A 19674-nucleotide genomic window follows, 5' to 3' on the forward strand; every position below is an offset into this window, starting at 1 on the left:
TGCACAAACTGGCTTTATTCTACCTAAGTTGCCCTCCCACAAGTGTGTACTCCGAAAGAGTGTTTAGTGCCGCCGCTCACCTTGTCAGCAATCGGCGTACGAGGTTACATCCAGAAAATGTGGAGAAGATGATGTTCATTAAAATGAATTATAATCAATTCCTCCGCGGAGACATTGACCAGCAGCAATTGCCTCCACAAAGTACACAGGGAGCTGAGATGGTGGATTCCAGTGGGGACGAATTGATAATCTGTGAGGAGGGGGATGTACACGGTGATATATCGGAGGGTGAAGATGAGGTGGACATCTTGCCTCTGTAGAGCCAGTTTGTGCAAGGAGAGATTAATTGCTTCTTTTTTGGGGGGGGTCCAAACCAACCCGTCATATCAGTCACAGTCGTGTGGCAGACCCTGTCACTGAAATGATGGGTTGGTTAAAGTGTGCATGTCCTGTTTTGTTTATACAACATAAGGGTGGGTGGGAGGGCCCAAGGACAATTCCATCTTGCACCTCTTTTTTCTTTTCTTTTTCTTTGCATCATGTGCTGATTGGGGAGGGTTTTTTGGAAGGGACATCCTGCGTGACACTGCAGTGCCACTCCTAGATGGGCCCGGTGTTTGTGTCGGCCACTAGGGTCGCTAATCTTACTCACACAGCTACCTCATTGCGCCTCTTTTTTTCTTTGCGTCATGTGCTGTTTGGGGAGGGTTTTTTTGAAGGGACATCCTGCGTGACACTGCAGTGCCCCTCCTAGATGGGCCCGGTGTTTGTGTCGGCCACTAGGGTCGCTTATCTTACTCACACAGCGACCTCGGTGCAAATTTTAGGACTAAAAATAATATTGTGAGGTGTGAGGTATTCAGAATAGACTGAAAATGAGTGTAAATTATGGTTTTTGAGGTTAATAATACTATGGGATCAAAATGACCCCCAAATTCTATGATTTAAGCTGTTTTTTAGTGTTTTTTGAAAAAAACACCCGAATCCAAAACACACCCGAATCCGACAAAAAAAATTCGGTGAGGTTTTGCCAAAACGCGTTCGAACCCAAAACACGGCCGCGGAACCGAACCCAAAACCAAAACACAAAACCCGAAAAATTTCAGGCGCTCATCTCTAATAATGACATCACTATATGGGCGGGGCCACCAAAACCGCACTCAGTTATTACCAGTAAATATATTAACCCAATCTATTATACATCACCTACTACTTACTGCACCTCACAATGCCATTAATCGCGTGGCTAATCCACATACCAAAAATGTATATCCACCTCACCTCATGGAGCTGCGATCATCCATGGATGCCTAACAACTCCTTCCTGTATCCAGTGAACCGCAACACGTGACGTCGGGTCACGTGATCACGGAAGTGACGTGCCGCGATTGGTTGCTAAGCAACCACCGACTGGGTACGAACAAGACGACCCAGTCTAATACTACTCAGTGTCACATGACCATTGGGGATACATCCCCTACTGGTCGCATAGCAACCCTAAAAAGGATACATTCAAAACGATATATCTTACCCGTATAATCCTGGAAGGGAAATCCCTTTCATTCATTACAAGGGGTTATAATTTTAAATACACAACCTTATTTGGGACTATATATCCCATTTGTTATTCCCACGGGCTATCTAAACAATAAATGTACAGGTAAGGAGCAATATCGAAACCTCAAGTGGCCTATAATATCAGGTAAACATATACTAATCCAACTATTAAGAGGGCAAGGAGCCGGTGAACCATCGCGGACACTATATAACACATAACAGAAAAATACTCATTAAATCCCACATTGTTAAACAAAAAAAGTCTAATATCCTATCTAAAAGACATTTTACATTTTCTGAAAATTTAAAATCTAATCTTTGAAAAAAAATTTTTTATATATTTTTTATATTTTATATAATTTTTATAAAAATTTTTATTTTATTTTTTATTTTTTTTACATTTTTTTACTGTGCATTGGTCCTATATCTATTATCTCAAAAAGACCCCTAATATTACTAGACAGAGGTGCACTTTTTTATCTTTTAATTTTTTTTTTACCACATGATTGTTTGTGGTCACCAGTTGATCCTTAAAAAGAATTTGAGGTCTTGCCGAAAGTCCTTCCTGTAAGTAAAATTAAAAAGCATTGAGAATAGTAAATTGTAAATACACATTGACAATCGACATTATAATTTTATTTAACATTTTTAATTCACTGATATATATATATATATATATATATATATATATATATCGAGCAGGATGGGCGGCACTCAGGAGTCAATGCAGTAGCATCATGGATGATATGCTAATAAAACTAATTTCACCGCTACTGCATTGACTTCTGAGTGTCGCCCATCCTGGTCCATATGCCTGGTATCACCTTACCTGGGATGGCACCGGAGCAAGTTACACCTTGCTGATCCACATTGGAGGAGTATCAGAACCAATGGTTTTATATATATATATATATATATATATATATATATATAGACACATATATATGACATTTGCATCACTATATATATATATATATATATATAAATGTTGATCTACTTTTTGCCTGGGAGTAGAGTCCCTTGAGTGCCGGCCATTTCTATTGCTGCTGGATATATATATATATATATATATATACACATCTACTATATATATATATATATATATATATATATATATACGTACAATGGTGGTCATTCCGAGTTGTACGCGCTTTGCTGTTTTCGCAACGGAGCGATTAAGGCAAAAATGCGCATGCACATGGTACGCAGCGCGCATGCGCTAAGTATTTTAGCACAAAACTTAGTAAATTTACTCACGTCCGAACTAAGAATTTTCATCGTTGAAGTGATCGGAGTGTGATTGACAGGAAGTGGGTGTTTCTGGGCGGAAACTGTCCATTTTCTGGGAGTGTGCGGAAAAACGCAGGCGTGCCAGGTTAAAATGCGGGAGTGTCTGGAGAAACGGGGGAGTGGCTGACCGAACGCAGGGCGTGTTTGTGATGTCAAACCAGGAATGAAACGGGCTGAGCTGATCGCAATCTGTGAGTAGGTCTGGAGCTACTCAGAAACTGCTAAGAATTATTTAATCGCAATTCTGCTAATCTTTCGTTCGCAATTCTGATAAACTAAGATACACTCCCAGAGGGCGGTGGCTTAGCGTGTGCAATGCTGCTAAAAACAGCTAGCGAGCGAACAACTCGGAATGACCCCCAATATGTAATACAGATGCCGGCATCCCAATGTTTAAAATCCCGACAGGAGCAACGTAAGTATGCTCCCCCCTCTCCCCTACCCCTAACCTTCCCTTACCACAGCCTAGCCCTTTCCTCCCACTTAATGTTTAAGCATAACCGTCCCCCCGGTTGTACCTAATCCTACCCCCCCTCCCAGCAGCCTAACCCTTTCCCCTTAGTGCCTAACCTTCCACCAGTGGTATCTAACCTTAACACGCCCTCCTTCAGTCTAACCCTAACTACCCCCACCCCATCCCCGCAGCCTAACCCTAACCCCCCCCCCCCAGGTGACACCTAAACCTAACCTCCCCCCTGGCTATTACCCTAATGCAGATGCTATAGTTACAGTCAGGACTTCAGCTGTCGGGATATCCGGCATTGGTCTCCTGACCCTGTCATACAGTAGTGCAAATATTAGCATAGATGGTAGCAGTGAGCTATGGATTCTGTGTGGGACTGAAGGGTTCTGCCCATACAGGGAAGAAAAAGTAGCGGTGACCACATCTATTGACTGCTGAGGGAAACCAGCCCAAGTGGGGTTGTAAAAGAAAGCCAGTCAGGCTTCTGTGGCAATCAAAGAGCCCAGTGTGCCAGGAAACTGGAGGGGGCCACTGGAGATACGTATCTTTTTACGACACTGAAGAAGCCGCTGAAACCAGTCCAGGAGGTGGGGAAATGCGTTTGCACAGGACATGATATCAATCCTTTCTTGCAGCATTCACCTGCTCATTTATTATTGTGGAGCCGGCCGGTTCATTGTTTGTTGCAGTTACCCCAGTGTTAAGGGGGAAAGAAATTGGAAGATCTTACCAGCGTGATCCTGGTTAAAGCTGTATACATCTCATCAATGGGGAGAGGTACTACTGTTTTGGGTGCAGTGCATGATGTACCCTAAGTGCTTGCTGGAGGTTGATATATGCTGCATTGCATGTGTGCACTTAAGTGAATACTAACTGCTTTCAAGGATAAACATCATTTGGAGTGAGCTGCATGCTGAAATAACGTGCTTTAAATAACCCATACTAATCCATTGATAATCTTAGTTCTTAATGGACTTTATCTTCTGTTACTTGGCATGTGTGCACATAAATCAGTAACATTAGCTCTATAAGAGAGAGTGCTTCTAATTGTGTAGGAGTTACATGCTGAATCAACCTGCTCAAAATAAATCAGGACTAAAGGCTATTTCTAGGGGGAAACCCCATTGGAACTGAGATTTAGTTTAGTTTAATTCTCCTCTGGGGAGATATAGGAGCCAACGTGTGGAACCTTAGGTGTTATTATAACATTATAAAACTATAACACTGTGATGGTAATGTTTTTAGGTCATTAATTTGTTGATACTGGCTGGTATCTATTTTATTGGTTATTGTGTATGTTTATATATATTTTTATGATAAAATGTATATTAAAGTGAAAAGCGCTGTATCATTATTTGTTTAGTTCTGTTTCTTTGAGGTATTTGGGATCAAATCCTTGAGATTGGCTGCTTTTACTTTAATTAATGACGGCGCCAGGTGTATAATTCTAGTAGAGTTTTTGTGACAGGGAAGGTGGCCCGACTCAGCTCTGGGCCCTTGTGATGCTTCCCAAGCCCTCACTGACTTGCGTCCAACGGTCACAGAATGGGTTTAGGTCACATGAGACCTGGCCAATTAGGGGATTCCCGCTTACCATCAGTAACCACCTGTTACTGACTCCATCCACTGCGCAGTGGGCGGGTACATAGCTGCCACCACCAGGCTCCTTAATTCCGTGACACCTGGAACCACATTTCTGCTCAGGCTCCTACTGTTGGCACGTGGCAAACCGCTTGCTGCTGTGTATGTATCGACCCCCACTGGTCACTGACCAAGCCTCTGAATGGTAGCGTGGCAGAAGGTGGAACTTTGAGACGCTAGGCTCGTACCCTGGACAGCCAGAGAACGGGACTGTTATTGGACATTCCTGGTTGTCGCACGATGGAAGGCAATCGTCGTCTTAAGGCAAAAGATGTTTATTTGCTCAAATCAAGTCCTGAGAAGGACACGACCTGTTTCCAGGGGAACATCAATACAATAAGTTGTTCACAGCAGAATGAAGATGGTATAATAATATCTTACACAGGGCTGTAGCCCTCTTTTTATCTTACTCCAATACACAAGACCCACCCTGTTGTTTCCAACCAATGATTCCACAAGGCATGCTCACCTTTTAACATTGTCCTCTATGGACAGTGGGGAGTGGTCACTCCCCTTTGACCGTCCCCTCCAGGAGCTTTGGTGTCCACCCCAGAGTCGGTCTGTCTAGGGTTGAAGGAAGTTTTCCCGTGTAAACTACTTCCAAGAATCTGCTGGGGGACCCAGCTCACCATCTCTAGCCTGAAATCGGTCTCCAGAGATGGGAAGCTCAGATCCCCGGGCAGGGTTTCCTGCCCACCGAGGGTGATCCCTATGGAGCAACAGTAAAACACTCAGCTTGTTGGAAAGCTGATTCTTCCTTCTGCCTTTCCATGCAGCTCCCAGATTGGAGGCTATTTGGGAAGGCATTCTGTTTTTGTAGGAGAGGGCTAGGAAGGTCCAGCAGCCTGCACAAAGTCCTGGATTCACCCCCGGGACACAACCAACAAGTGCGTTTCACTTTGAATACATTTTAAATAACTGCACACATCTGTTCTAAATATACCCTGAGCCCGTGCCCTGCACCAGGCGCTAACCATAGTGTGCACTGCAGCTGGGGATCTGCTCTCCACAGCTCAGTGCTACACATGCACTTTATAAATAACCTTTGTTTCTTGTGCCTGGTGCCCTGTACCAGGCTTCACATATCCAGGTGCTGCAGGGCCTCACAACACAATATATCATTCTGTTTGTTATACATTATTACTTATGTGTGCCCAGCGCTCAGCGCTCAGTTCCCTGAACCCTCCAGCCTGACAGCTAGGGCTCCCCTAGCGCTGCTGAGGTCTGAGGAGCTGGCAGCTGCAGCAGGGGGTAACTTTTGCATGCCCCAGTGCTGGGCTGGCTTCCCTTAGTCCCGGGATTGTAGTTCTCTCTCCAGGCTCTGCATCCCGTTGTATTGAGGGCACCGGGAGTGCAATTCCTGGTTCCCAGCGTGGAGCCCTGTTGCCCCGTCGCAGCCTCCGGAGGTGATCTGAGGCTGCGGTGCAACCAATCCACCAGTGTGGCACAACACTGCGCACCAGGAGCCGGAAGTGCCGGACTGCTAGCCGCAACACCATGCAGCCGCACAGGGAGCAGGATAGCCTGGTCCCCCTGTGTGCGGCGCAGCAGCTCCCTCACCACCGGCGCACTGGGGGTTAACATTCACTGACGTGACCTCCGGAGAGGCCAGGTGCCGCAGCACATCAAGGCCCGCACATAAGACTGCCGTGCTCTATCGGGGCGGTGGGAGCAGAGCTCCCGGACCCCGGCAGTCGGCACTGAGCGCTGCAGCTGGAAAAGGTCTCCCGACTGCAGCGGATACCCCTTCTCCCCCAGCGCAGCACACCGAGGGGTTAACACTTCACTGCAGCGGCTAATGGAAAGAGGGTCCGACCGCGGCAGTGTAAAACATTTAAAAATACATTTTAAAACAGTTTTCATACTTGGCGCCTAACGCCACCACACATTTGTAAATAGCCGCCAAGCGCACATTGCCTTCACTAAAGGTGGCGCCGCAGCAAGGGGTTGACCCTTTCAGTGCCGTGGCGTCCATTAATCATGTGGCTAGGGGGTCTCCGGCCACAGTCCCATAGCGGCGGTACTCCCTGCACCTATGGTAGCTACGCCCAGTGCTATTTTTCAGCAGGAACCAGCAAGAACTCTGGGGGTGATGTATGAAAAACGTCATAACGGACGTTATGTGCCTGGGGGCGTATCACCACATTATCGTGGTGATACGCCCGCACCCGCCACCACAATGTATTACATGTGTGGCAGCCGATGCGGGAGGGCATTATCTTACCTGTCCCGCGATAGCACGCGATGTCCCTTCTCCCCTGCTTCCTGTCTGTGCCGCCGGAGGCCCCCGGCGCCTGCGCTATAATACTGTGTGGACCAGTAGAACAATGGAACAATGTCCACGTTCAATAAAGTTTATTTAAAAAAATAAATAAATAAGCGAGTGCACTTTTTGCAGACCTCGCCAGCCTGGGGGAGGCGTTCCAGCACGATTGCTTTACGAGACGAAAAGTGACAGCAGAGGAAATCATACATTGCTTCTGCCCTTCATCTCTCATACTCCACTGCGAGGAAACGGTAAGCATCGGGGGCGCACAGTGGTCAATGCACACGACGTTAACACGCCGTTCATACATTAGGGGGAAGCGCTAAATGCAGGCTTATGGTGCGCTCTGGTCAGCGGAAACCACATTGCACTTTCATACATCTCCCCCTCTGTTCCTGAACCTCTCTTTAAATGTGACATAATCAGTGACTGGTTTCCTGAACCTGTCCTGGGCCAAAATATATTTTCCAAAAGATAAGTTTCATTTTAAGTCCATTTTGAGTGGCTTTTAATCTAAAAACTATCTATCTATCTATCTATCTATCTATCTATCTATCTATCTATCTATCGATCTATCATCTCCTTTCTTAATAGCTCCACCTCCAGACTTATAGATCCTAAACCTATTTTACCAGAAAAATATTACTGGCTACGCCCCTGTATATAACCAGAGCCGGCCTTAGTCATAGGCATATTAGGCAATTGCCTAGGGCATTTGGGGTCTCTAGGGGCACAAGCAGCTTAAAATTATTAAAATGATATGCAGCATGCCTATATTCTGTGTGTGACTGCTGCTGTATCTGCATACTGTACAAAATGCTATGTTACAGTGTTTTCCTGGAAATCACTGTAACGTAGTATTTCGTATGCAGATACAGCCAGTCGCACACAGAATACAGGCATGCTGCATATCATTTTATTCAGCAGAAGCTGCTTGTGTGTCCTAGTCATAGCAATGCAAATAAGATGGCAAAAAGGCGTCCGACGTTAGCAGAACTGGCCCAGAAGCTGCATTGCATATTGAGGCAAAATATTTGTGGACACATCTGTATCCAAGCAGAGGTCACAGTGTTAGTGGCTGTGTGAGTGCTGTGTACAGGTGGGTAAGTTGTGCAATGGTGTTCAGCATATGTGTAAGGGGCATTTGGTTTGTTGTGTATAAATGCAATAATAATGGCGGCATATGTGTACACGGCATTATGTGTGTCATTATGTGTATAAGGGCATTAATAATGTGCGGCATATGTGTAAGGGACATTATGTGTATATGGGCATTAATAAAGGTTGGCATAATGTGAAAGGCGCATTATGTTTATAAGGACATTCATAATGTGTGTCATATGTGTAAGGGGCATTACTGTGTGGTATTATGTGTATAAGGTGCTCTACTGTGTATACGTTATATATAGAAAGGACAGTACTGTGTGGTCTAATGTATATGTATAAATAATAATAAAGAGCAATATGGTGTGGTGTAATATGAATAAGGAGCAATATGGTGTGGTGTAATATGAATAAGGAGCAATATAGTGTGGTGTAATGTGAATAAGGAGCAATATGGTGTGGTGTAATGTGAATAAGGAGCAATATGGTGTGGTGTAATATGAATAAGGGGCACTACTGTAAAGAGTAACGTCTAAAAGGTAAAGTGGTACTACTGTGAATAAGGGACACTATCGCATGATATGATGTGAATAAAGTTGCAGTACTGTGTGGCGTAATTTAAATTGGGAGTACTGTTGTGTGGCCATGCTCCTTCCCAGCAAGAAAATGCCCCTTTTTGGGCTGTGCCGCCGAATGTTCGCACTGTTCCTATTTAAAATATAGGGGTTAGGAGCACCAAAATAAGGACTGCTATGGATGAGGGGTGATGGTGCTGGGAAAGGGGTGCATGGTCAGAGGTGGAACTAGTGGCGGTGCTAGTGGGCGCCAGCCAATATCTTGCCTAGGGCATCATATTGGTTAGGGCCGTCTCTGTATATAACACATGTAACTGTGACAGGGAAGGTGGAACTTTCAGCTCTGGCCCCATAGCAGCTGCACTCCCTGCACCAATGGTAGAAACTCCCTGTATATAACACATGTAACTGTGACAGGGAAGGTGGCCCCTCTCAGCTCTGGCCCCATAGCAGCTGCACTCCCTGCACCTATGGCAGCAACTCCCTGTATATAACATATGTAACTGTGACAGGGAAGGTGGCCCCTCTCAGCTCTGGCCACATAGCAGCTGCACTCCCTGCACCTAATGCAGCAACTCCCTGTATATAACACATGCAACTGTGACAGGGAAGGTGGAACTCTCAGCTCTGGCCCCATAGCAGCTGCACTCCCTGCACCTATGGTAGCTACACCCTGTATATAACACATGTAACTGTGACAGGGAAGGTGGCCCCTCTCAGCTCTGGACCCCATAGCAGCTGCACTCCCTGCACCCATGGCAGCTACTCTCTGTATATAACACATGTAACTGTTACAGGGAAGGTGGCCCCTCTCAGCTCTGGGCCCCATAGCAGCTGCACTCCCTGCACCTATGGTAGCTACACCCTATATATAACACATGTAACTGTGACAGGGAAGGTGGCCTCTCTCAGCTCTGGCCCCATAGCAGCTGCACTCCCTGCACCTATGGTAGCTACACCCTGTATATAACACATGTAACTGTGACAGGGAAGGTGGCCCCTCTCAGCTCTGGGCCCCATAGCAGCTGCACTCCCTGCACCTATGGTAGCTACACCCTGTATATAACACATGTAACTGTGACAGGGAAGGTGGCCCCTCTCAGCTCTGGGCCCCATAGCAGCTGCACTCCCTGCACCTATGGTAGCTACACCCCTGTATATAACACATGTAACTGTGACACTGAAGGTGGCCTCTCTCAGCTCTGGCTCCATTGCAGCTGCACTCCCTGCACCTATGGTAGCTACACCCTGTATATAACGCATATAACTGTGATAGGGAAGGGGGCCCCTCTCAGCTCTGGGCCCCATAGCAGCTGCACTCCCTGCACCTATGGTAACTACACCCTGTATATAACACATGTAACTGTGACAGGGAAGGTGGCCCCTCTCAGCTCTGGGCACCTGTAATCCAGACAGGGCTGTGGGCGGAGACTCTGCAGAAGTGAGCTGTGTGTGCAAGGAGCAGGTTGTGAGGAGGTGAGCTCCTGCTGCAGAGAGTTTTACATAGGATGTTTTCCTGCTGGCTTCCCTGGGTGGGATGGATCTCCCCGGGGGAGAAAGCTCCCTGAATATGGACTGCATCCAGAGCACTTAAAGTGCTATGACAGTACATCCTGGAGCCATAGTAATAGGCAGACAGCCAGTGGAAGAAGTGGCCAGTTGTTCCATTAATGCGGACTCCCCCAAACTGCAGGAGGGTGCTCCTCTGAGTGAAGGTGTAACTCAGGGTGGAGTGGCAGCAGCTGTTGCCAGCCTGACTTTTAGTGAAGCGGGGGGTTCCCGGCCTTTGGACGCTGGGGAGAATGTGCCAGCAACCCCAGGAGATACAGAGGATGAGGAGTAGATGGAGATGTATGAAAATTACACTATTATAGAACTGCAGCAAGAAAGCCTGTCTCTGAACAATAAAATAGCAAGTAAAAAGAAGAAAAGGAACTCATGCTATAAATGGGAGCGGCCAATTTTGAAAGAAGAGCTTCTTGTGCTAACATCTGCCCTTGAAAGGGTTAAAGCTCAACTGACAGTGAAGCGGTTACAGGAGAAAAGCAAAGCAAAAAGTGACTTACCTGTTGATTCCTGTGAGTCTGTGGTTAAAGATAATCAAGAAATGGAGGTCTGTTAATCGGACAGACAAAGTTCTGTTGCGGAGGTACCGGTGGCAGCGGAGATTTGGGCTGGGGAGGCGTCTCACCAAGATTCAGCAGTGATGCAGGCAGGAAAGTATGCACAGGATACTGAGGTGGCAGGTGCAGCAGTAATTGCTGCTGAACTTGCTGGGCTGACGCCCATGCTGTGTGAACCTTCTACTGCTGGTGCAGCAGCTGAAAGTGAAGGTCTGGAAGTGGAGCGTTCTGACTTTCAGCTAAGGATGGTTATTATTGGTGTGGAAATCTTGTTGGCGGCAAGGGTGTAAAAGAGCACTGAGGCAGGCACCTCTGGGGCGACTTTGGGTGCAGGTAGGTGTTTGGCACCGAATGGCAAACCAGGGGTTAATGCCCAAGAATTGTTGTCTCTTTCTTCCGCAGGTACAGAACAGCAGTACCAGTGAACAGCACAAGGAATGCCAATTTTGCATAAGAATAAACTGTCATCTGGTGAACAACAGATCATTGAGACTGTATATGGACAAATGCTGGTACCGGAAAGAGCTCAAGTGGCAGCTCAGTTATTGCATAAGGAGCAAGTAAGATTGAATAAGGGGTCTGGGGAAGGTAATGCAATGTCTGTGCCATTGGATGATGTCAATAAGCAGCCAGTCCCAGGTACTATTTCCTATGCTAACATGGTTAATGCTAAGCCAGGTATAAGCGCTAATATTTTCCAAACAAATGTGGGATCAGGTCAGGTGGGGAAGAGGAGAAATTTAATTCAATTTAAATGGCTGGGAAAAGGTGAATCACCTTCCAAAAAAGTTTTCCTGCAAATGATCTTTAATTTGGGGTTCCATGCAACTGACCTATATGCCTGTATCCATCCAGTAAAAACTGCAGATTTCGATCTGAGTTTCATTTCATATCAGGGGCTTCAAGTTTTTGGGAGAAAATGGCAGGTGCGTAGGTCATCTAAGCCATATGATCATATAAGGCAGTGCTGGTTACAAAACAGGATAAGGTGAAGGTGAATATTTTGGTGAGGAATGAATCCATTCCTGTGCAAGATATAAAAAAGAGGAGTGTACTGCGCTGGTTGTTGTTTCTCCAATATTAATAAACAAACGTGGATGAATTAAAATATGTAAACAATTTATTCATTAGACAGTAAATGTACCATAGGGAACTTTGGGGCAGATGTATTAACCTGGAGAAGGCATAAGGAAGTGATAAACCAGTGATATGTGCAAGGTGATAAAGGTACTAGCCAATCAGCTCCAATATGTAAATTAACAGTTAGGATTTGATTGGCTGCTGCCTTTATCCCCTTGCACATATCACTGGTTTATCACTTCCTTATGCCTTCTCCAGGTTAATACATCTGCCCCTTGATCCTTTAGTCCGGGATCCCATGTGGACACACACCAGCAGCTATTTCTATTTGGTTCTCAGTTTTTATTCATGCCCAATTATATGCTTTTAAGTGTTATGGTACATTTACTGTCTAGTGAATAAATTGTTTACATATTTTAATTCATCCACGTTTGTTAATTAATATTGGGGAAACAACAACCAGCGCAGTACACTCCTCTTTTTTGCAGCTGTGTTCTTGGGACGACAATCCCTTACTGGCAGCAGAGACAGCGCATTGGGCCTTGCATTTCTATCTGTGCAAGATATAAAATACTGGTTAACAAGGTTTTGTGATGTGGAATCAGATTTGATAAAGGTTGGCTTTACCATGGGAGTGTGGGGAGGAGCGTGGGCTGCAATGGTCAAATTAAGGAATACAGACAGGGGATTTGCACATATTCTTTCTGCTGCCTATATTGGTAGAGATCATATACAATGTTTTTACCAGGGGCAACCAAGAACATGTTTCCGTTGTGGGGACTTCCGCCACTTAAGTAGCGATTGTACTGTGACTAAATGTACTTTATGTGGTAAACTGGGACATACTTCTAAGGAATGTAATAATATTACATGTAATCTGTGCGGGGAGGAGGGTCACCCCTACAGCAGATGCCCCTGGGCAGAACACAATATGGAGGAGGATGTGCCAACTGGGGGAAAGAAAGATGGTCAGAATCAGGCATTTCAGTGGGTAACAGGTAAGGAAGCAGCAGGCCAGGAGGGAAATCGGAAGACTGTGAGTAAGGAGGTAACATCTGTTGTGGTAGTGGAAAATCCTACAGTAGTGGATAAAAATTATTCCTTTCAAGAAGTAAAGAAAAGTAGTAAGAAAAAGAGAAAGGGAGAGGAAGCACAAGTGAGTTTAAGTAACCGGTTTGATGCTTTTACTTCAGATGAGGAGAATGAAGGGGAAATTGTTAGAAATGGGGAAGAGCCCGTTTTAGTCCCCAAGGTGAACAGACGCAGAGCAAGGAAAGTGGTAGTAAGTCCTAAGGTAGGGGTGGTGCAGGGCAAAAAGAGTAAGGAAAAGAAAAAGAATATTGGAAAGAGACAGGCAGCGGAAATAGAATCTGATGTGGAAATCCAGGACAGTCTGGAATGGGACCCAGTTGGCACAGAGCTGTCAGCCCCTCTCAGCTCTGGGCCCCATAGCAGCTGCACTCCCTGCACCTATGGTAGCTATACCTTGGGGGCTAGGTTGTTTGTTATTTTCTTTTTCATTTATGCTGCCATTGAAGCTCATTTTATTTAATGTAACTGAAAAGTTGTGTGTGACCCTTTGTAAAGTGTGTGTGTGTGTGTGGGTGTGTGTGTGTATGTGTGTGTGTGTGTGTGTGTTTGTGTGTATTTATATATATATATATATATATATGGAAGACATGAGCGGGTCCTGTTCCCTGAGAACTGCCCCCTCCCTCCCCCGCTCATCCCATCCCAAGCCCAGATCTGAGTTCGGCTCTGGACATCCCGCCAAACTCGGAAACCAGAACGAGGCAAAACGTCATCCTCCCACTGTTGGAATCTCGCGGGTTTTGGATTCCATATAAACAGCCACGCATCGCCGCCATTTTCACTCCGGTCTAGGAGAGTGAGGGAGACAGACCTCTGTATCTCTGTGTGTGTGGGGTCAGTGTGTGCTCCTGTCACTGTGGTGTCCCTGTGTTGATAGGGGAGCTGTCCTGGCTGTCACTGGTGTTAAATGTGCTGTTAGGTGCTGCAGCTGTACATGGGTGTTGCTGTCCTGGCTGCCACTGTGTTGTACAGGGGGCAGGGCACTGTCCTCCTGTATGCTCTAAAATATAGGGGTGCTGCTGACCCTGTATGTTGTAAAAATTCAGGGGTGCAGTTGTTAAACATTAAAAGCACACTGCTCCTGTATGCTGTAAAATATAGGGGTGTTGCTGTTAAAATATTATTACACTGGCCCTGTATGCTGTAAAAATGCAGGGGTGCAGTGAAAATCAATGTACACTGGCTCTGTCTTGTATGCTGTAATAATTCTAGGGTGAAGTGAAAATCAATGTACACTGGCCCTGTATTGTATGCTGTAAAAATCCAGGGCTGCAGTGAAAATAAATGTACACTGGACCTGTATGCTGTAAAAATTTAGGGGTGCTGTTGTTAAAATAAAAGTATACTGGTCCTGTATGCTGTAAAACTACAGGGGTCCAGTGAAAATATATGTACCCTGGCTTTGTCTTGTATGCTGTAAAATTACAGGGGTGTTGTGAAAATACAGGGGTGCTGGCACTGTCTGCAGTTGCGATGTGTTGGCCTGACCTTCACAACACTGTGTGGGAAGAGGAGGCTCCTACCACCATTTGCACGCCCCCTGCACCGCCAGTCCAGTTGCTGATATTGAGATTGAGGATGTCACTGTAGAAGTACACCAGGATGAGGAGGATATGGGTGTAGCTGGCGCTGCGGAGTAAATTGTCAATGAGGATTCTGATGGTGATGTGGTTTGTTTGAATAAGTCACCAGTGGAGACAGTTGTTGCCCATGGGATGAAAAAGCCCATTATCATGTCTGGGCAAAAAACCAAAAAATCCACCTCTTCGGTGTGAAATTATTTCTCCACAAATCCAGACAACAGGTGTCAAGCCATCTGATGCCTATGTCAATCCATAATAAGTAGGGGTAAGAACAGTAACCACCTAGGAACATCCTCCCTTATACGTCACCTGCATTGCATTCATCATGAGTCATTGTCAAGTACAGAAACTTTGGGTAATAGCGTAAGCAGTACGCTGACACCTAAATGATGTGGTTTTGTTTGAATATTATTTCTCTGTGAGGATGAGGATGTAAACACTGAAGGGCGGGAATCTGAGGATGAGGACGGCATCTTGCCACTGTAGAGCCAGTTTGTGCAAGGAGAGATTAATTGCTTCTTTTTTGGTGGGGGCCCAACCAAACCAATCATTTCAGCCAGTCATGTGGCAGACCCTGTCACTGACATTATTGGTTTGTTAAAGTGTGCATGTCCTGTTTATACAATAAAATGGTGGGTGGGAGGGCCTGAGGACAATTCCATCTTGCATGTCTTATCTTTTCAACATCATTCCAGGGGTGCTGACCTATATGAGGTGCTGCCCCTCTGCCCTATCAGTCCAGGGGTGCTGCCCCCCTGCCGTTTAAATCCAGGGGTGCTGTTGCCTGTCTGCGGTGCTGTGTAATTCTCCAGGGGTGCTGCCTTTGCTGTATAAGTCCAGGGGTGTTGCGTTATAATTCCAGGGGTGCTGCTGTACTTGATCCTAGGTTTAAATGAAAGCCTAAAGCAGATATGAAACAAGTTTCAACATCCCAAACAGATTTGTGAAAACCAGACGCAAAGGTGGAAATGGAAATTGCCAAAGTGTTTTTAAATAAAGTCGGGGAGACCACATTTGTGGCCAAAGTCAGTGTGACTCAGAAGAGACTGAATCATTATCCAGCACATCTGCCGGAGAGGTAAACGTGAGATTTTCTGCCAGAGCATTAGAGAGAGGTTCTTCTCAATTACTTCATGTTAGGGACTCACTCAACTGAATGGCTCCAATTAGTCAACCTTAATTTTGTTTTTTTATTGATGTTTCACATTTTGGGATTATTTATTTAGAAGATGTGCATTTCTTGTACAGGGTTCTTTTCCTAAGGGCTGCGTAGGGTTATCGCAAGACCTTGTGGTGTTAGAAGAACAGAGGGGGTCATTCCGAGTTGTTCGCTCGCAAGCCGATTTTAGCAGAGTTGCTCACGCTAAGCCGCCGCCTACTGGGAGTGAATCTTAGCATCTTAAAATTGCGAACGACATATTCGCAATATTGCGATTAAACACCTCGTAGCAGTTTCTGAGTAGCTTCAGACTTACTCGGCATCTGCGAGGATTTCAGTGCTTGTCGTTCCTGGTTTGACGTCACAAACACACCCAGCGTTCGCCCAGACACTCCCCCGTTTCTCCAGCCACTCCTGCGTTTTTCCCGGAAACGGTAGCGTTTTTTCCCACACGCACATAAAACGGCGTGTTTCCGCCCAGAAACACCCATTTCCTGTCAATCACATTACGATCGCCAGAACGATAAAAAAGCCGTGAGTAAAATTCCTAACTGCATAGCAAATTTACTTGGCGCAGTCGCAGTGCGAACATTGCGCATGTGCACTAAGCGGGAAATCGCTGCGATACGAAGATTTTTACCGAGCGAACGACTCGGAATGACCCCCAGAGTTTCAGTGATCTTGCATTGCATCAGCTTTCCATTGCACTGCAGCACTAGATGGGTCAGAAGCTACTGTGAAGCACAAATAGTTACTTAATAAGGTAGCTTATGGAGTCTCATGGCGGTTTACAGCCTGGAAGATGGCTGGCTTGCCAGGCTGAGGCATGTTGTGGGCGCAGATGTTAGCATTGCTTCCTCCCACAGTCCTACTTATAATATGAAATGAGTTTGGACTGTAGAGTGGTAAGCTCCACTAGGCAGGGGCTCAATAACAAAAAAAGTTACTGCACAATCGTGCTTAGTACTTTACCGAACCCACCCGAACTCAAGTTGCCCCATCCATGGCTGCTGTATGGACACAGGAGGGGCTGCTAAAACATCTAAGGGGCTGCTTTATTTAAAAATAAAATATGAATAAAATAAACAAGTCACACAGGTATGCTCACATGCATGTAACTGGGACACACAGGTATGCTCACATGCGTGTAACTGGGAGTTGTGATAAACAAAAATAAGCATCTGCCACAAAATATGTAAATAAAAATGCAATAAAAAAATAGGGAAATAAGAAACCCACGAGATTTTCACAAAATAAGTCTCCAGACTCCATTGAGGGAAAAATATCCAATCTTGATCCTGTGGTATACACAAGTTTATTTGCATCCCAGCACTAAATCCGAGATTATCTTAATCCCAGAAAATGGAGAAAGGGTTACAATTTTGGAGGCTTTGGTCCCCCTAGTTTTTCAGTTTGTCCAGTAATGTGGTAATTAATAATTTAAATATTTGCTTGAAGTTCTTTCTGTTCCACACCAATATAGGAGTGGAAGTGAAAGCCTATGTGTTGTTCCTGATTGCGTGTGCCTCTAATTTTTAATCACCTTCATGACACTGTCCTCTTCCTCTTGCCTCTTCTCATAATGTGAAAAGTCATCAAATATGGAGGTGGTATGTTTGTATCTAGCTATGATTTGGAGAACTTAGCAAGCTTTTTCCAGGGGGACCACCTGTCGCTGAAATGATGGGTTTATTAAACTGTGCATGCCCTTTTTAAACAACATAAGGGTGGGTGGGAGACAATTCCATCTTCCCCTCTTTTTTTTTTTTTTGCATGATGTGCTCTTTGGGGTCTAGTTTTTAAAACTGCCATCCTGTCTGTCACTGCAGTGCCACTCCTAGATGGGCCAGGTGTTTGTGCTGCCCACTTGTGTCGCTTAGCTTAGTCATCCAGCTACCTCGTTGCACCTCTTTTTTTTCTTTGCATCGTGCTCTTTGGGGCCTAGTTTTTAAAACTGTCATCCTGTCTGACACTGCAGTGCCACTCCTAGATGGGCCAGGTGTTTGTGCCACACACTTGTGTCGCTTAGCTTAGTCATCCATCTACCTCTTTGCAACAAATTGGCCTAAAAACAATATTGTGAGGTGTGAGGTGTTCAGAATAGACTGGAAATGAGTGGAAATTAATGTTATTGAGGTTAATAATACTGTAGGATCAAAATTACCCCCAAATTCTGTGATTTTAGGTGTTTTTATGTTTTTTTTAAAAATCATCAAGATCCAAAACCAAAACCCGAAAGGGTGGTTTTGGCAAAAACAATCCTGATCCAAAACACGAACAAGGATCAAGATCCAAAACCAAAACATAAAATCCGAAAAGTGCCCGCCGTGCAGCTCTAAAATATATATATATATATATATATATAAAATTCAATTTTTTGCCTTTAACTGCTCACTGTCCATTTTCTACAATAACAACTGTATTATCATGTGTAATATACCATAGGAATGTTGTTTAATAGATAATATTTGTAATGTTCTATGTGATGTAATCACTAGACATATATGCCAACCCCCCCCCCCCCCCCCTTTTTTTTTTGGTTCTAGTTCATTGTTGCGTTTTGGTTTTGCCAAAACTGTGCCCACTGATATTGGTTTTGGGTTTTGAATCTGTATTTGGGTCTTTTTATAAATTGACAAAAAAAACAGCTAAAATAACATAATTTTGACCTTTTTTTTGTTCCTACAGTATTATTAACCCCAATAATCATTTCCAGTCAATTTTGACCACCTCACAGCTCACAATATTGTTATCATAGAAAGTTTTAGAAACAGAGAATTTGACGGCAGATAAGAACCACTTGGCCCATCTAGTCTGCCCTTTTTTTTATTACAATATTTTTATCTCAAACCTTATTTGATCCTTATTTCTTTGTAAGGATATCCTTCTGTCTATCCCATGCATGTTTAAATTGCTCTACTGTCTTAGCTTCTACCACCTCTGATGGGAGGCTATTCCACTTATTACATTTTCTGTGAAGTAATTTTTCCTTAAATTCCCCCTGAACCTCCCCCCCCAGCCTCAGTGCATGTCCTCGTGTCCTATTGCTTCTCTTAATATTGGAGAATGTTTCCTTCCTGGACTTTGTTAAAACCCTTGATATATATGACAGTCTCTATCATGTCCGCCCTTTCCCTTCTCTGCTCCAAACTATACATATTGCGATTTTTTACTCTTTCTGTGTATATTTTGTGATGTAGGCCATGCACCATTTTAGTTGCTCTTCTTTGTATAGTCTCTAATGCAGAGGTTCCCAAACTCGGTCCTCAGGACCCCACACAGTGCATGTTTTGCAGGTCTCCTCACAGAATCACAAGTGAAATAATTAGCTTCTCCTGTGAACCTTTTAAAATGTGTCAGTGAGTAATGAATACACCTGTGCACCTGCTGGGTTACCTGCAAAACATGCACTGTGTGAGGTCCTGAGGACCGAGTTTGAGAACCTATGCTCTAATGTATCAATATCCTTCTGAAGTTATGGCCTCCAGAATTGAACACAGTATTCTAGATGAGGCCGCACCAATGACCTATGCAGTGGCATTATTACTTCTTTCTGCTGTTGGTTCCTCTCCCAATGCAGCCAAGCATCTGACTGGCCTTCCTCATTGCTTTGTTACATTGCTTACCTGCCTTTATGTCACCTGAGAAAGTGACTCCTAGATCCCTTTCCTCCTCAGTAGTTCCCAGTACAGCGCCATTATACTATATTTATCCTTTATGTCACCTGAGATAGTGACTCCT

General features: G+C 44.9%; 1 protein-coding gene across 3 annotated transcripts in view; it reads right to left on the minus strand.

Moving 5' to 3' along the window:
* Positions 1–19674, minus strand: part of LOC134934755 (uncharacterized) — a 138193-nt gene that overhangs the window by 30310 nt on the left and 88209 nt on the right. For all 3 annotated transcript variants that reach the window (XM_063930121.1, XM_063930120.1, XM_063930122.1), the window contains one exon: positions 2057–2122. In XM_063930121.1, the coding sequence (XP_063786191.1) occupies positions 2057–2122 (66 nt within the window). The remainder of the gene's footprint in view (positions 1–2056; positions 2123–19674) is intronic.

Source organism: Pseudophryne corroboree, chromosome 6 (assembly GCF_028390025.1).
Source record: "Pseudophryne corroboree isolate aPseCor3 chromosome 6, aPseCor3.hap2, whole genome shotgun sequence".
Lineage (NCBI taxonomy): Eukaryota > Metazoa > Chordata > Amphibia > Anura > Myobatrachidae > Pseudophryne > Pseudophryne corroboree.